Below are 13,150 nucleotides of genomic sequence, written 5' to 3'. Positions count from 1 at the left end.
CGCGAGTCACTTGCACCGTTACTTTGGGGGTCGTGGGCTGAAAGTTTTGGGTACCCCTGGCTTATAGGGACCTCTCCATATCAGCTGAATGAAAACACAGACTAACAAGTGGTGTCAGAAACACAGCAAACATACTATTGCTCATAAACACTCCTTTTATTCTGAACTTTTGTTCAGCTTGCTCTTTGTTCCTCTGCTCTGGCTGAGGATTGTTGTGACACCCTAATTTAATCAGGATAAAACCACCACCTGCGTCAGCCTGGAGGCCTCGCAGCACTACCGGGATTGGTGCAGGTCTGTGTGGAGTGTGATGAATGGGGGTGTGGTGTTATGAATGCACAAGATGCTACTCTCTCTCTTTTAAATGAATTCGTAGAAAGTCATCAAATCCAGTGAAGGGTACCAAAAGAGCTGGACTACTTCCTGCTGGTTCAGTCTCGAGAACCCTTTCCTGAGGTCATGGATTGGTCTCGGCCTCCTGGTTGTAGTCTTCGGACCCAGAAGTCATCTTGGTAATGTTTGCTACCTGGTTCCAGTTAGAAAACAGGATTAATGAGGCCAACAGGACCAGGGTCCAGATCGGGAGGGAACCAAGAGTTAAATACATGTATTTTCAGAGCACGCAATGCTATTGTAGTGCTAAAGACCAAAGTATTTCCTTTTGGGGGTGGGGGGGGGGGGGTGCTTTCAAAGGGAAGAATGACAGAAAATGCTTGTGGACCTAAAGATTTACAAGCATTAACCCATTAATTAAGCATTAGTTAAGATTCTGTAGATCAAAATGTCAGCTTTCTTTTTCAACGTTTGACACTTTTTCTGAAGATTTTGTCCATTTCCCTCTGCGCCTTTTGACATTTGTGTGTGTTTGTGTGTGTGTGTGTGTGTGTGTGTGTGTGTGTGTATGTGGGGGGGGGGGGATTTTTTTTGCACCCTGTGCATTTAACCCTTGTGATGCCTTCTCGTCAACCAAGCAACGTTTTGTTTTACTTGGTCAACATTTAGGCGTCTTTTTCAACATTTATGTCCCTTTTTTCAACTTTTTTTCCTTTTTATGAATTTTTTTGTATTTTTTATGTTTAAATGCTATAAAATTAAATAAAACACCTAAAATCCAAGAAAAAAGTGAACTGATCAACTTCGCAGCGGCCATCACGGACGCTACGTCCTCTTATTTACGAAGTTTTACTTAATTTCTGTGAAGTCGACTGATGAGGACATTTTTGTCTCACGTTTCTACATTTTCATCTCGCACGAGCCATTTTCACCTCAGTTTGATAAACCTGCCTCTTTAATCTTTACATGTACTTCATATCAAACTTAGCCGAGTCTTAAATTTGCCTTGCCGTCTGTCTGTAAACAGCCTGACAGCTCAGCCTCTGACTGTGGACACGGTCATGATGTATACCTTCATCTCAGGATTAGCCAGTCCATGTTTATCACCATCTGACATGCAGGAACATTTACTCTGAAGAATGTACAGTATGACCGGCAGCATTATAAAATGTTGGCAGGCGATCATGACCTCCTCATTGTAAGAGACCTTGAGTCTCTGCTGGCTGATCACAGCGTTGTCCAGGAACAAACTGAACTCCACATAGCACGTGTGAGAGTTCAAGTACAAAGTACAAGTGTGATGCTGTTACCACATAATTTACGACATTGTCAATAAGTACCCTCGTCGTCTGATACCGAGATATTTGACCTCACGGCTCACTTCAAGAGCGCCTCCACTCCAGAGTGTCGGACATGCAGATCTTCACATCTGACGGAGCCACGGAGGTCGTGTCGGCGCTTCGGTTTGTTTGTCTTACAGCAGGATTAGGGAAAAACTGCTGGCCCGGTGCAGCATGGGCCACGGAAGAACACGGAAGATTTGGGATCAGGTCCAAATCACTTGGCGGATACACAATTTTGTTCTTTACTTTTGTTACAATTGCGAGATAGGGCGATGCCGTGGTGGAGGTCTACGCACTCTGAGGGCCCTTCTAGTTATTGTTGTATTAATCTGTTATCCTATAATAATGAATCCTATGTCTGAGCAACAGAATGAGAGCTTATACCCAACAGATGTTGTAGACTATGGCTGCATCCATTTATCCGGCAGAGGGTCGCGGGGGCAGCAGCTGCAGTAAAGGACCCCAAACTTCCCTTTCCCGAGCCACATCAACCAGCTCTGACTGGGGAATCCCGAGGCGTTCCCAGGCCAGGTTGGAGATAAAATCCCTCCACCTAGTCCTGGGTCTTCTCCGAGGCCTCCTCCCAGCTGGACGTCCCTCCACCTAGTCCTGGGTCTTCTCCGAGGCCTCCTCCCAGCTGGACGTCCCTCCACCTAGTCCTGGGTCTTCTCCGAGGTCTCCTCCCAGCTGGACGTCCCTCCACCTAGTCCTGGGTCTTCTCCGAGGTCTCCTCCCAGCTGGACATCCCTCCACCTTGAAGCATTTTAAGCAACAACTTCAGCATCTCTGGACATACAGGATTATCTCACTGAGGGGGTAACTTTGCGTGAGATCTCCACTTTTGAGGAAAATTACAATTTTTTACGTGAAACACTTTATTTTCTGCATTATAGTGAATTTTTCTGCAACAATTTGTGCCTTTTCTGCATCAACCTATGTTGCAAATATCTTTATTTATGTAAAGTAAATTATAATTGCTTTTTTGGGGGGGAAGGGGGGGGGGGGCACTGGCCAGGTCTGAGCTGCATGGTGTTCATCCAATGCAACAAAACACATTGAAAGTGATATCTACCGTAGCTCCTCCTCCAGCCAAAAGTTTATGAATGACTGATTAGAAACTAAATCTACAAACATCTTCAAAATGTCTAGCAAAACAACTGACAATTAATATGTAAAGCATGTACTAGAATTAGACCGTGAGAACATGTGTGCATGTTGAATAGCGCCTTCTCCAAGATAACAAATCGGAGCATTTCCAAACCAGGATTAAGCATCGACAGGCGCCCCCGTCTCCATGTGAAAATCTCCTCCAAAATAATTAGATTACTTCCCATAAGAAGGGTGTTCCTCAGGGACTTACTCAATTAATTCAATGCTTTAATGCGTTAATGGCTGAGGATGTTCTGTTAGCCTTCAAATTAATTCGTTCACACTCTTCTAGGATTTCAGCCCTACATCACTAACAGTCCCTTCTGTCTCTGTTTGCAGTGGGAGAGGACATAGACCTCTATTAGAGCCTGGCACACTCATAAATGACTAGATGTCTCCTGTCTGAGAGGCTTTTGTGGATAAGTTGTAATGAATCCAATGCAGTTGTTTAAAGTAGTAATAACCCTTAATTGATCTTCTGTTGCAATTACTCCTCGTGGTTTAATTTAATCTCAGTGGGTGTTTGCCATGGAGGACATGCAGCGCAAGTTATGCCAGACAACGTTTGGCTATTTGAAATTAAAGATGTGTTTTTGTGATTGGTGTTCTTAAGGAGTTAAACCCTCTCATCTGGCAACTCAAAAACTCATTATTACGCATTAGATATGCCAAAAATTACAATCTACAAAAGGCTCTTTTATACTTTCTGTGGATGTAAATCAACCACAGTGTCTTCTGTCCACTCTCTTCTGATGGTGTGTGTGTGTTTGTGTGTGTGTGTGTGTGTGTGTGTGTGTGTGTGTTCATGGGGTATTTGTACTTGCTGTCACAGGCTCTGATAATGTTTGCTTTCATCGCAGGTTGCTCATTATCAAGCGGACAGACTCTCAGCAGTACTTTATGAGGTGGTAGTGGTCTACAGGTAGTGGTCTACAGGTGTGGTAGTGGTCTACAGGTGTGATGGAGGTGGTAGTGGCCTACAGGTGTGATTGAGGTGGTAGTGGTCTACAGGTGTGATTGAGGTGGTACTGGTCTACAGGTGTGATTGAGGTGGAAGTGGTCTACAGGTGTGATTGAGGTGGTACTGGTCTACAGGTGTGATTGAGGGGGTAGTGGTCTATAGGTGTGATTGGGGTGGGGATGTGGGGATGCCCTCTATTTTAAAAGTTCCCCCCTGAGTAATGATTAGGACGTTTTGCATTTACTCAAAATCGCGGCTGAAAATGCAGGCTGTGTTTCTGGAGCAGACCGCCTGCTTCCAAAAGAGTCAAGTCAAGGAGTCTTCAGAGGGATCATTTTACCTCGTTCTGTTGAATATTCATAACATTACACCTGGACCCAGAGTCTCCAGAGGGAGAGATCTACCCCCTGTGGAGTCATTGGGGGTGTGTTAAACATACTAAATGGCTGATTTTGCCTATCAGTTCTTAGAGATGTCACACATGTTGTTTCTTTACTTAAATGTGGGCATCTTCTTTTCTTGGGGTTTTTGAAGAAAAACAGGTTTGTGCAGATTGGGAGAAGACACATTCAGCATGATAAGAGCAGTATTATGATAATTGCAGAAGAATTATTAACGAGTGTTTCACATACAGGGAAAGTGTAGAGTAACACACACACACACGCATACGTACTTTCACAACTTCAGCTGCATGCACTCTTCTTTACAGCAACGTTACCGCAGATTTGTGCTGACTCAGTGGCAATTTCCCAGATGAACGCGTAGACTGTGATCAATGAGCCGACGTCGAAGGTGGAACCAAACCGGGAAAAAAATATCAATTTCAAAGAAAGATACTGCCATTTCATACATGATCTGTTGCCTTGGTTGGAGTTAGTGCAGTAAGATAAAAACAGCCTTGTTGGCTGATCAGTAGCACACTGCACCGTCATTCAAAATTTGAACTTTGTAAGTTTTAAACGACTGAACTTGCTGCCTAAATGCATCATCCCTGGAGGTTTTAGTGCAACTGGATCATTGGAGTGTGGGATGTTGATAATATCTTAGTGTCTTTTATAAGGTTGGATGGTTGGATGGACGGCAAGTTTATCTTCAATTGCCCATAGAGTGTTCTAGGACTGGAGTGACCAGCTAGTGTGGCGCATACAAACACAATATTAGAATAAGAGTGGAACAATTAGTAGATCTAGCGAGCAGTCAAGCATAGGCAACAAATGTACTAGGTTTAAGAAAACAATCGGTGGTTTGGGTACCTTTAATAAGTACCTTTGTTATGTAACATCTGTTCCATAACAACCGAAGTTAGGGCAGGCGCCTAACTTCTTGGCCAGGGCTGGGTTTATGGTTTTTTGGCCCTATGAGCCTCCAAAAACGATGTTCTCATCGGCCACAGTGGCCCTGATGCCCCGCCCCACTAGACTGGGGACCCAATCACAGGCTGACTTACCTACCCGGCGCGCTATTGATGGGTTTAAACCCGATGACGATCGACCAAGCAGCTTCTTGTTCACATTCAACATGACGGCAGCCACCGAACGCCACCGAAGCGCAGCAACCCGTTAACGCCATGAATAGATGTAGGAACGCCCCGAAATTCCTTATCCTGAAATTCCCGTTTGTTTTAGTTTTTTTAATGTGGTTTTGAATTGGGTATTAGGAATCATGTAATTTGACTGGTCTGGGTATCGAGTACCTTCGTACACATAAGCTATATATATTTTATTTAAATTTATATTCTGTGCTGTGTGACTGATGTAGGTGTGCTGCTGTAACACCATAATTTCCCATGTTTTGGGGATCAATAAATATCTATCTATCTATCTATCTATCTATCTATCTATCTATATTTATTTATATTAGCCCAGACGTTCACGGGCCATACATACAATATACGATTTCCCATATTTGCCCAATTTCACACTTGCCACATACTTCATAAGGAAGTCTCAAAACAATGAATGAAACCTTCAGTAGGTGACATTTTCAGTTACTGAATGCCAATGCCAGATGTACGATAATATGTTGGTATCAATCAATCAAACATTTGTATAGCACTTTAAAACAACCAAAGTGGAACAAAGTGTACAGAAGAATAAATGAAAGACATAAATAAAAGTAACTAAATCATTCAAAAGTACAAATAGAGGCAACCTTGCCAAATTAAGTATATATAAATAATGAAAATTGTTATTTCATTCACAGAAATGTCTGTTTTGTCAGAACAGAAACACTGTGCACGATGGAGCAGAGCAGATTACTTTGGCTCAACATGAACATTATTCCCAGAGTGCTGTGTTTCCATCACTTTGTCTTTCCCTCCTGTTTTTCATTGATAAAGAGCCGCTGTGACGGCGGCACTGCTAAGCAACAGCACGCATCGCTGTGGTAAAAGCAGACTCTTCCTAACAGATCGATGAGCTGGCCTCCGGCTCCACACAGCAGCTGTGTTTGCACATGCTAACAGCGCCATGTGGCCCTGTGGGAAGTGAGTGGTGGAAAGAGGAACCTGTGCAGAGGGTCTGCAGCCGTGATAGCAGCTTTGTTATGTCTTTTCCACCAAGGCCAACCAGGTGCTGGTTCTGGTTCTGGTGCTGGTTCTACTCCAGTTCTCTCAGAACTACCTGGATCTTCTCCAGCCTGAGAGCCAGCAGACCGGTGGTTTCCTCCCCAGACCAGACCACGGTGGTTCTGGTCTCCCATCCATGTCCCAAAGCTAACATTAACAGCTCTCTATGGTTAACAGCTGACCGCGGTTTAAAAATGGCGTCCAGAAGTTTTGGTTTTTGAACGTCATGATAACCACGCCCCCCCCCCAGAACCTGACGTAACCGGTTCTTATCTCTAGACCAGCGCTGAGTTGGTGCTGAGTTGGAACCTGTTTTTTTGGCCCAGAGCCAGGTTTATTTGTGTGGAAAAGCAAAGGTACTGACCCCGAATCAGCACCAGAACCGCCTTGGTGGAAAAGACATATGTGAGACTGTACGGACAGAACTGTGCTAAGCTACATGCTAACGTCAGCACACTAACAAGCTCACAGTGGCCATGCTAACATGTTGATGGTGCTAGATGAAAAGTTAGTGGATTCCCAACGTTATTTAGATTTATTCTTAAGAGATACATGATTATGTACCAACTCTCATGGCCATCTTTCCAAAGACATTTTACTTGAAACCATTGACAGACATTCACATTGACAGTGACAGTGACAGGAGTTTTTTATCCTGGTTAAATAAAGGTTTGAATAAACTGCTGACTGTGCTGATAAGCGTCCTAATAAAGGGTCCAAACTACAGTAACTAAGTACACATGTCTCTTTCTCCTCCCGCTATATTTTTCTCTCATGAATCTTGTTTCTGTAAAGTTTTTCTATCTCATGTAACATTCCTTACATTCTTTATAATGCCACAAATATTAGTTTTTTTGTTAGTTTTGTCCGACTGTATCTGTAAAATGTCTTGTGTTAACTCGTCATGAATTGAATTGAATTGAATCAAAAACTGTCTAAAAAGTATAAAGAAACACCTTCATTTGAAGATAATAAAGTCAACATTTCCCCAAAATGACTGAAGAAATGTCTTTGGCGTCCTCAGCAATAACTATGGCCCGGCATGTCTCTTGTATATTTGAATAAGTCAAACCCCACTGAATACAAGCACCTGCACCAAAATCTATGTGTAGGTGCCTCTCACTAATAATAAACACTGCGTGTAAATGTTGTTTAAATGTAAACCAATCTGAAGAGGGATCTTCAAGACCTTCACTTCCCTATTGATGAAGAGATCTCTTCAAGTTTGTTTCCCTCTTTACTCAAATCACACGCTCGGGGATGAATAACTCCCACAGCAATCTTGGACAACGTCTTTATAAATAACTGTGCTGATATCTGTGTCCCGCAGCAGGAAGTGATGTCTCACCCCAGATCATTTTGTTAAATGTTGAAAGGCTGTTTTGGTCGCAGTGTGCTCCCCATTAAAAACTCTGCAGGGGAAAAGGATAAACAGCAGATTAGAGGATGAAGATGTGTTAGTCCTTCTGAAGAGTAAGCTCATGACTCAGATAGACGAGAAAGGTCTGGTGTTGCAGTCAGAGACGCCATCCTGTGTCCTGGAAGTCAACACCCTGGGTTTCACTTTTTCAAATCAGTGGTAAACAATGCAGAACTTACCTAAAGTTTCAGATGCGGGCCACGCTGGTAACCTTTGGTCATTTATTTAAAGCCACTGCAGTACAGCTGTCAATAGGAAAGGATTGGGAGGATTAAAATATGGGCAAAAATGATGAAACTGATGTCAATTATGTCTTCTTCTTTCTAAAGGGAGAGAGGGATGCGGTCTGAATCACAGCTCTGACACTTTAGTGACTTTGAGAACAGTCTGATGTCGAGACTTTGAGAACAAACGGTTGTCATTGTGCAGACGTTTCATACAGCACCCTATTAAAGATAAAATAGAGAAAACACCTTGGTGAATGGAAACTTAGAGGAGAAGATCCTGCAAACCATTTCATAAATTAGCGCCCCTAGTGGTGGGAGGAAATCCCACTTTATATCTAAACCACAGGACACAGCCAGTGAGAGTGATATCAAGCTTCTCAGATAGAAAGCAACTCTTCCTTTTAGCAACTCTTCCTTTAATTTCATATTTTTCTTTGAGAGTTTCCTTCTCTCTCCTTATCTACGTCCTGCTACGTCCTGCTACGTCCTGCTGGGCCTTGTAATGCCGCACAGTGCCCTCCTATGCCATAAACTACTACAAAGAACTACTACACACTACTGTTCTTTGTGACTGTTATTGCCATTCTTCATTTTAACCCCAACCAGCCCGTCAGACACAGCCTGCCAAGAGCCTGGGTCTGGGTGTGGGCCTGGGTCTTGGTCTGGGTCTGGGCCTGGGTCTGGGTCTGGGTCTGTCCCAGGTTTCTTCCTAAAAGGAAGTCTTTCCTCGCCACTGTCACACTGTTGCTTGCTCTGGAGGAAACTACTAGACCTGTTGGGTCCTTGTAAATTATGGAATGTGGTCTAGACCTGCTCTATCTGTAAAGGGTCTCCAGATAACCCTTGTTATGTATTAATACTATAAATAAATAAAAATTGAAATTATCTTGTGTGTTTCTGACTTTCTCAGGTCTCATCGTGGGGTCCTTGATGGTGTGCTGGCTCCCCAACCAGATTCGTCGTCTTATGATGGCTGCTGTGCCCAAGTCCTACTGGACTAAAGCCTTTTTCCGGAGCTGGGTCACTCTCCACCCTGTGGCCGACAGCTTCTTCTACCTCAGCTCGGTGCTCAACCCGTTCCTCTACAACCTCTCCTCCAGGCAGTTTAGGGATGTTTTTGTGCAGGTGCTGCGCTGCCGCCTCACCATTGAACACGTCAACAAGTCCACCTTGCGCAACCCCCTACCCGCCTCCGCACGCTCCCTCCAGCCCCTGCTGATGAAGTCCTTTCGTCGCAGCAGGACCAACCACCCCACCCTTGCACGAGGGAAAACTCCTCCCACCCTTACAACCTTCCAGAGTCAAAGTGACTCAGGAGTGGCTTCAAATACTCTTAGCCTGACTGGAGAGTCTGATTCAGTTCTCAAAACAAGGACAGATGTACCATCGGAGAGTGAAGTGTAATGTAGTGTACAATTTAATGCAGCAGAGTGAACAGTAAAAACAAGAGAAGATGCTTGTGCTGTGCCGTCAGAAAGAAATGTTCCTTATACACAGTAAACATAGCACAATAAAGTGTTAATTCAGGAATTTCACTAACAGATCAGCTGATAATTTGGCACAATAACAAGCTCCATGGGACTCCTCGAGTATGAAGTGGTTATAAAGTCAGAAAATAATCAACACAAAAGCTCAAGTATTCAGTTAGCATGAAGACCCCTTGTTGACCATCGATCCAATGAGCGCCGCTGGGGTGCTAACGAGGACCCAATCAGCACCATGGGTGGGACTACTGCTGTTTTAAGCTGTCCAGCTGTGTTTACATAGACACGTCTTTCAATATCTCCCAACGTTGTAGTTTGGTTTTGCTTCGCTCCACTAAAGGAAAACTTCGCCAATCCTCAACCAGCTCTATTCTGGATCAGTACTTGTAGGTCCGTTGAGTTAAATGATTAAGTGGGGAGCTGAGGGTGTGCTGGCAACAAGGTGGGACACACCCCATAACTGCACATAGTACCCACACTGCAATGACACAGAGCTGGTTGAAAATTGGCAGAATTTCACCTAAAAACAACGGCAAAACCAGTATGTTGGACTGGCTTACCATCAGTGTCGACTACTGAGCAATTAGGAAAAATTGTAATCTGGTCTGCAATTTTAAAAAAATGGTTAGAGTGGAGGCGATGTCAGACTGAAGAGTAAAGAGTTGATTATTCTGTCTGAAATCAGGAAATGAAGATCCACAGATTGAGTTGAAGTCAGTGGAGTTTGTGACCACTAGGGGTGCTATGGAGCGCTGTTTTTGTTGTGCGGGTCTTACGGTGTTTGCATCTCGCTGACGTGTACACACTCACTGATACTACACATTTAGATTTAGAGTTTGAAATTGCAAATGTACATCAAACAAGCTCCCAGGAAGAGCACTGAGCTGTAAGATAATTTGGCTTAGTGGCCACAGTTGGAACAGCAGGTCACATGGCGTGCACTGGTCCAATACACAATCATTAGAAAAAGACTTTAAATACTCCAGAATCATTCCTAATATCATCAGACTTTGAGCTTTTAGGTTCAACAAATTTTTAAAGTCAGGAAGAGCAGTAAATAAGGAAATAATTTCAGGAAACCAGCAGGAAGTCATTGGGCTCTATGAGCCAAAACGTGCAGCAGCCAGAGTAAGTTAATCACACTTTTCCACTGTCTGCACCCAGTAAACAACTTTCACTGGAAAGAGCTGTGTTTTTCGATGTACACGATGTCCCAGTGGTGTAAATGTCTCCATGTGCATGAGGTAATATGTTAACTGACATGAAAAAATAAAGAAGTAGTTGTATCCTGTATGTTGTTGTTGGGGAGTTCATTCATTAAACACTGTACACACTTTCCAAAGTAGATGACAAAATAAGTCCATACGCTCTAGAAGACAACAGGGAAGTATTTTCTGGTCTGACCTATCGGCAGGACGACATCATGGGTGCCTCCTAAACTGTTTTAAATCATTGTTATAAACATTAATCTGTTTCCTCTTGTGACAAGGCCAAGGTTTGGTTAGGTTTAGACACAAACAGGTTACATTTGGTGATAATCAGTGTTGAGTTAAGTTCAAATAGGTACTTAGTTAAGTTTAGGTAAACATTGGGGTTTGGTTTAAAATATTAAAATAACCACTTCATTAGTGTTAATGGGCCTTTTTCATCGTGGTTGCACTAGTAAACAAGTGGCTTTGGATAGGGAACAAGGTCAACGTCAGATGTTTGGATGCCATCTGAGAACAATTTGGGGTTCAGTTCTCTTAACCCTCTTAACCCTCATGTTGTCTTTGGGTCAAATTTGACCCATTTTCAATGTTTTTTTTCATATACTAAATAAAGGAAGTTAAAATACAGGGGAAAAATGTTGGAAAAAGCGGCAAAATCCATGAAAAAAAAATACCAAAATTGCAAAAACTTCATAAAAAACCCAACAAAAACATTGAGATAAGGGGAAAAAAGGGAAGACAACACAAGAGTTGATACTGTGCATCCATGACATGCGAGCTACGTGATGTCCTGCGGCTTCATGCTTCATGCTGTTCCACTCCCTGCCAGCTGGAGGCACTAAAGCCACCAACTTAGCACTGCGTTACCAAAGATGGGACAGAAGAGGACAGTTCGCTGGTATAGATATAGATATTAGCAAAGTAGGTCTCAAAAATCTCCAAATGTTTGTTAGACCTCGAGGACACACACATGCCAAACTCCACAGGGCACCTCCACCCGACCACTGCAAAGCAACTGAATATTACATTTTGATTGATATTACCAACTTCTTTAATAGCAGATCACATTACGTCTTCTTATAATATATTTGACTTTGATATAATCTCTGTTGTCATGCGACAGCCTTACCATACGAGATATTCCCCAATCGGAGGGAACTACCATTTCTTAAAGGATTACTTCAAAGCTCTTTCTAAAATGTTGTTCTGACTCCATCAGGATTTAGGGTGGATGTCTAGATGCATCGTACCACACGCTCACTGCACTACTGCTGCTCCACAACAATACTCACTGCTCTATCCAGACGCAGTGAGTATGTGGTAAGTAGTGTGAAAAAGGTTTGTGTATTTCAACATGCTTGCTTTATGTACATTATGTGAAAGCAATGGTGGTTACAGTGGAGGTAAGTTCCAGGATAAAAAACTTAATATGGCCTCCACTGATAAGACCAATCTGTGAGGGGGTTAAGAGCTGTATATGTGTCTTTAATATAATCACTAGCATATGTTTTGTCTTCATTCAACACCTTTTTTTCCTGACTGTATTTGTCTTTCCAGAATCAAACAACAGTATCATTGTCATACATATCATGCATTGTCTTTTTCAGTTCGTCAATACAGCAACATTGGCAATAGTTCCAGGGAACGTATGGATTTAGGATACATCATCATCATAAATCAGATACGTATTCGTGAGAGCTTTTCCTAAGGCTCAGAAAATGAATGATGAATCCCAACTTGCTATCTTTCTTGCAATATGTTGTTTTTAACCTTGTGGGTGTAAGTAAACAAAGACAGATGTAAATGAGCCATCCGCTGCCCAACAAAACAGCCTGAAGCTGCTCCATCCACCGCACTGTCCTCCACCTCACTCTACCCAGCTGCCCTTGCAGCTGCACCATGATTATATTTGTGGCACATGATGATAAAATGTCCCAATTTGACCTTTGTAGGCAAGCTGCAACAAAAAGACAACAAATACTGTACGACACGCCTCAAAGAACATACATTTAACAGTATGTTTTCTTCTCTGTGTCACTTCCAGTTTGGGTTGTCTCCACTCTTGATACACAGCTGTACTTTACGTGTGAAGGTGTGTCAGCACAGGGTGGAGGAGAGTAGGAGGAGGATGTAGAGAGAAAACACAAGGAGCTGGGACGTGGTCGGGGCAATGGCGGCTGACGGTTGGGGACGTTTCTTCTGCCGCGGTCCGTTACACAGCGGCGTGTTACAGCACGTGATGCAAACAGAGTTGAGCTTGCCGGTGCAGAACTGCTGGTAACCAGAAGACGCGATGAGACAGGCTCCTGATGAGGCGCAGGACTTGCGGTAGTGTATCCCTGAAATTAAGACAGAAATGGATGCATTAGGCTGGTAATAAGATTAGTCAGTGTGTGTGTGAGTGTGTGTGTGTGTGTGTGTGTGTGTGTGTGTGTGAGTGTGTGTGTGTGTGTGTG

The 13,150-nt window shown here is 43.2% G+C and overlaps 2 protein-coding genes across 2 annotated transcripts in view; one reads left to right on the top strand and one right to left on the bottom strand.

Moving 5' to 3' along the window:
* The window catches only part of gpr39 (G protein-coupled receptor 39), an 18,926-nt gene extending 9,445 nt beyond the window's left edge, over positions 1–9,481 (top strand). The window contains exon 2 of the mRNA XM_034884935.1: positions 8,910–9,481. Coding sequence (XP_034740826.1) covers positions 8,910–9,403 — 494 coding nt within the window. The 3' untranslated portion in view covers positions 9,404–9,481. The remainder of the gene's footprint in view (positions 1–8,909) is intronic.
* Positions 9,482–11,290: 1,809 nt separating this feature from the next.
* LOC117953175 (ly6/PLAUR domain-containing protein 1-like) overlaps positions 11,291–13,150 on the bottom strand; it is a 21,509-nt gene continuing 19,649 nt past the window's right edge. Inside the window, exon 3 of the mRNA XM_034885990.1 lies at positions 11,291–13,033. Within this exon, the coding sequence (XP_034741881.1) occupies positions 12,792–13,033 (242 nt within the window). The 3' untranslated portion in view covers positions 11,291–12,791. The remainder of the gene's footprint in view (positions 13,034–13,150) is intronic.

This window comes from Etheostoma cragini, chromosome 11 (assembly GCF_013103735.1).
Source record: "Etheostoma cragini isolate CJK2018 chromosome 11, CSU_Ecrag_1.0, whole genome shotgun sequence".
In the NCBI taxonomy this organism is placed as follows: domain Eukaryota; kingdom Metazoa; phylum Chordata; class Actinopteri; order Perciformes; family Percidae; genus Etheostoma; species Etheostoma cragini.
This window is presented reverse-complemented; position numbering and strand designations above follow the sequence as displayed.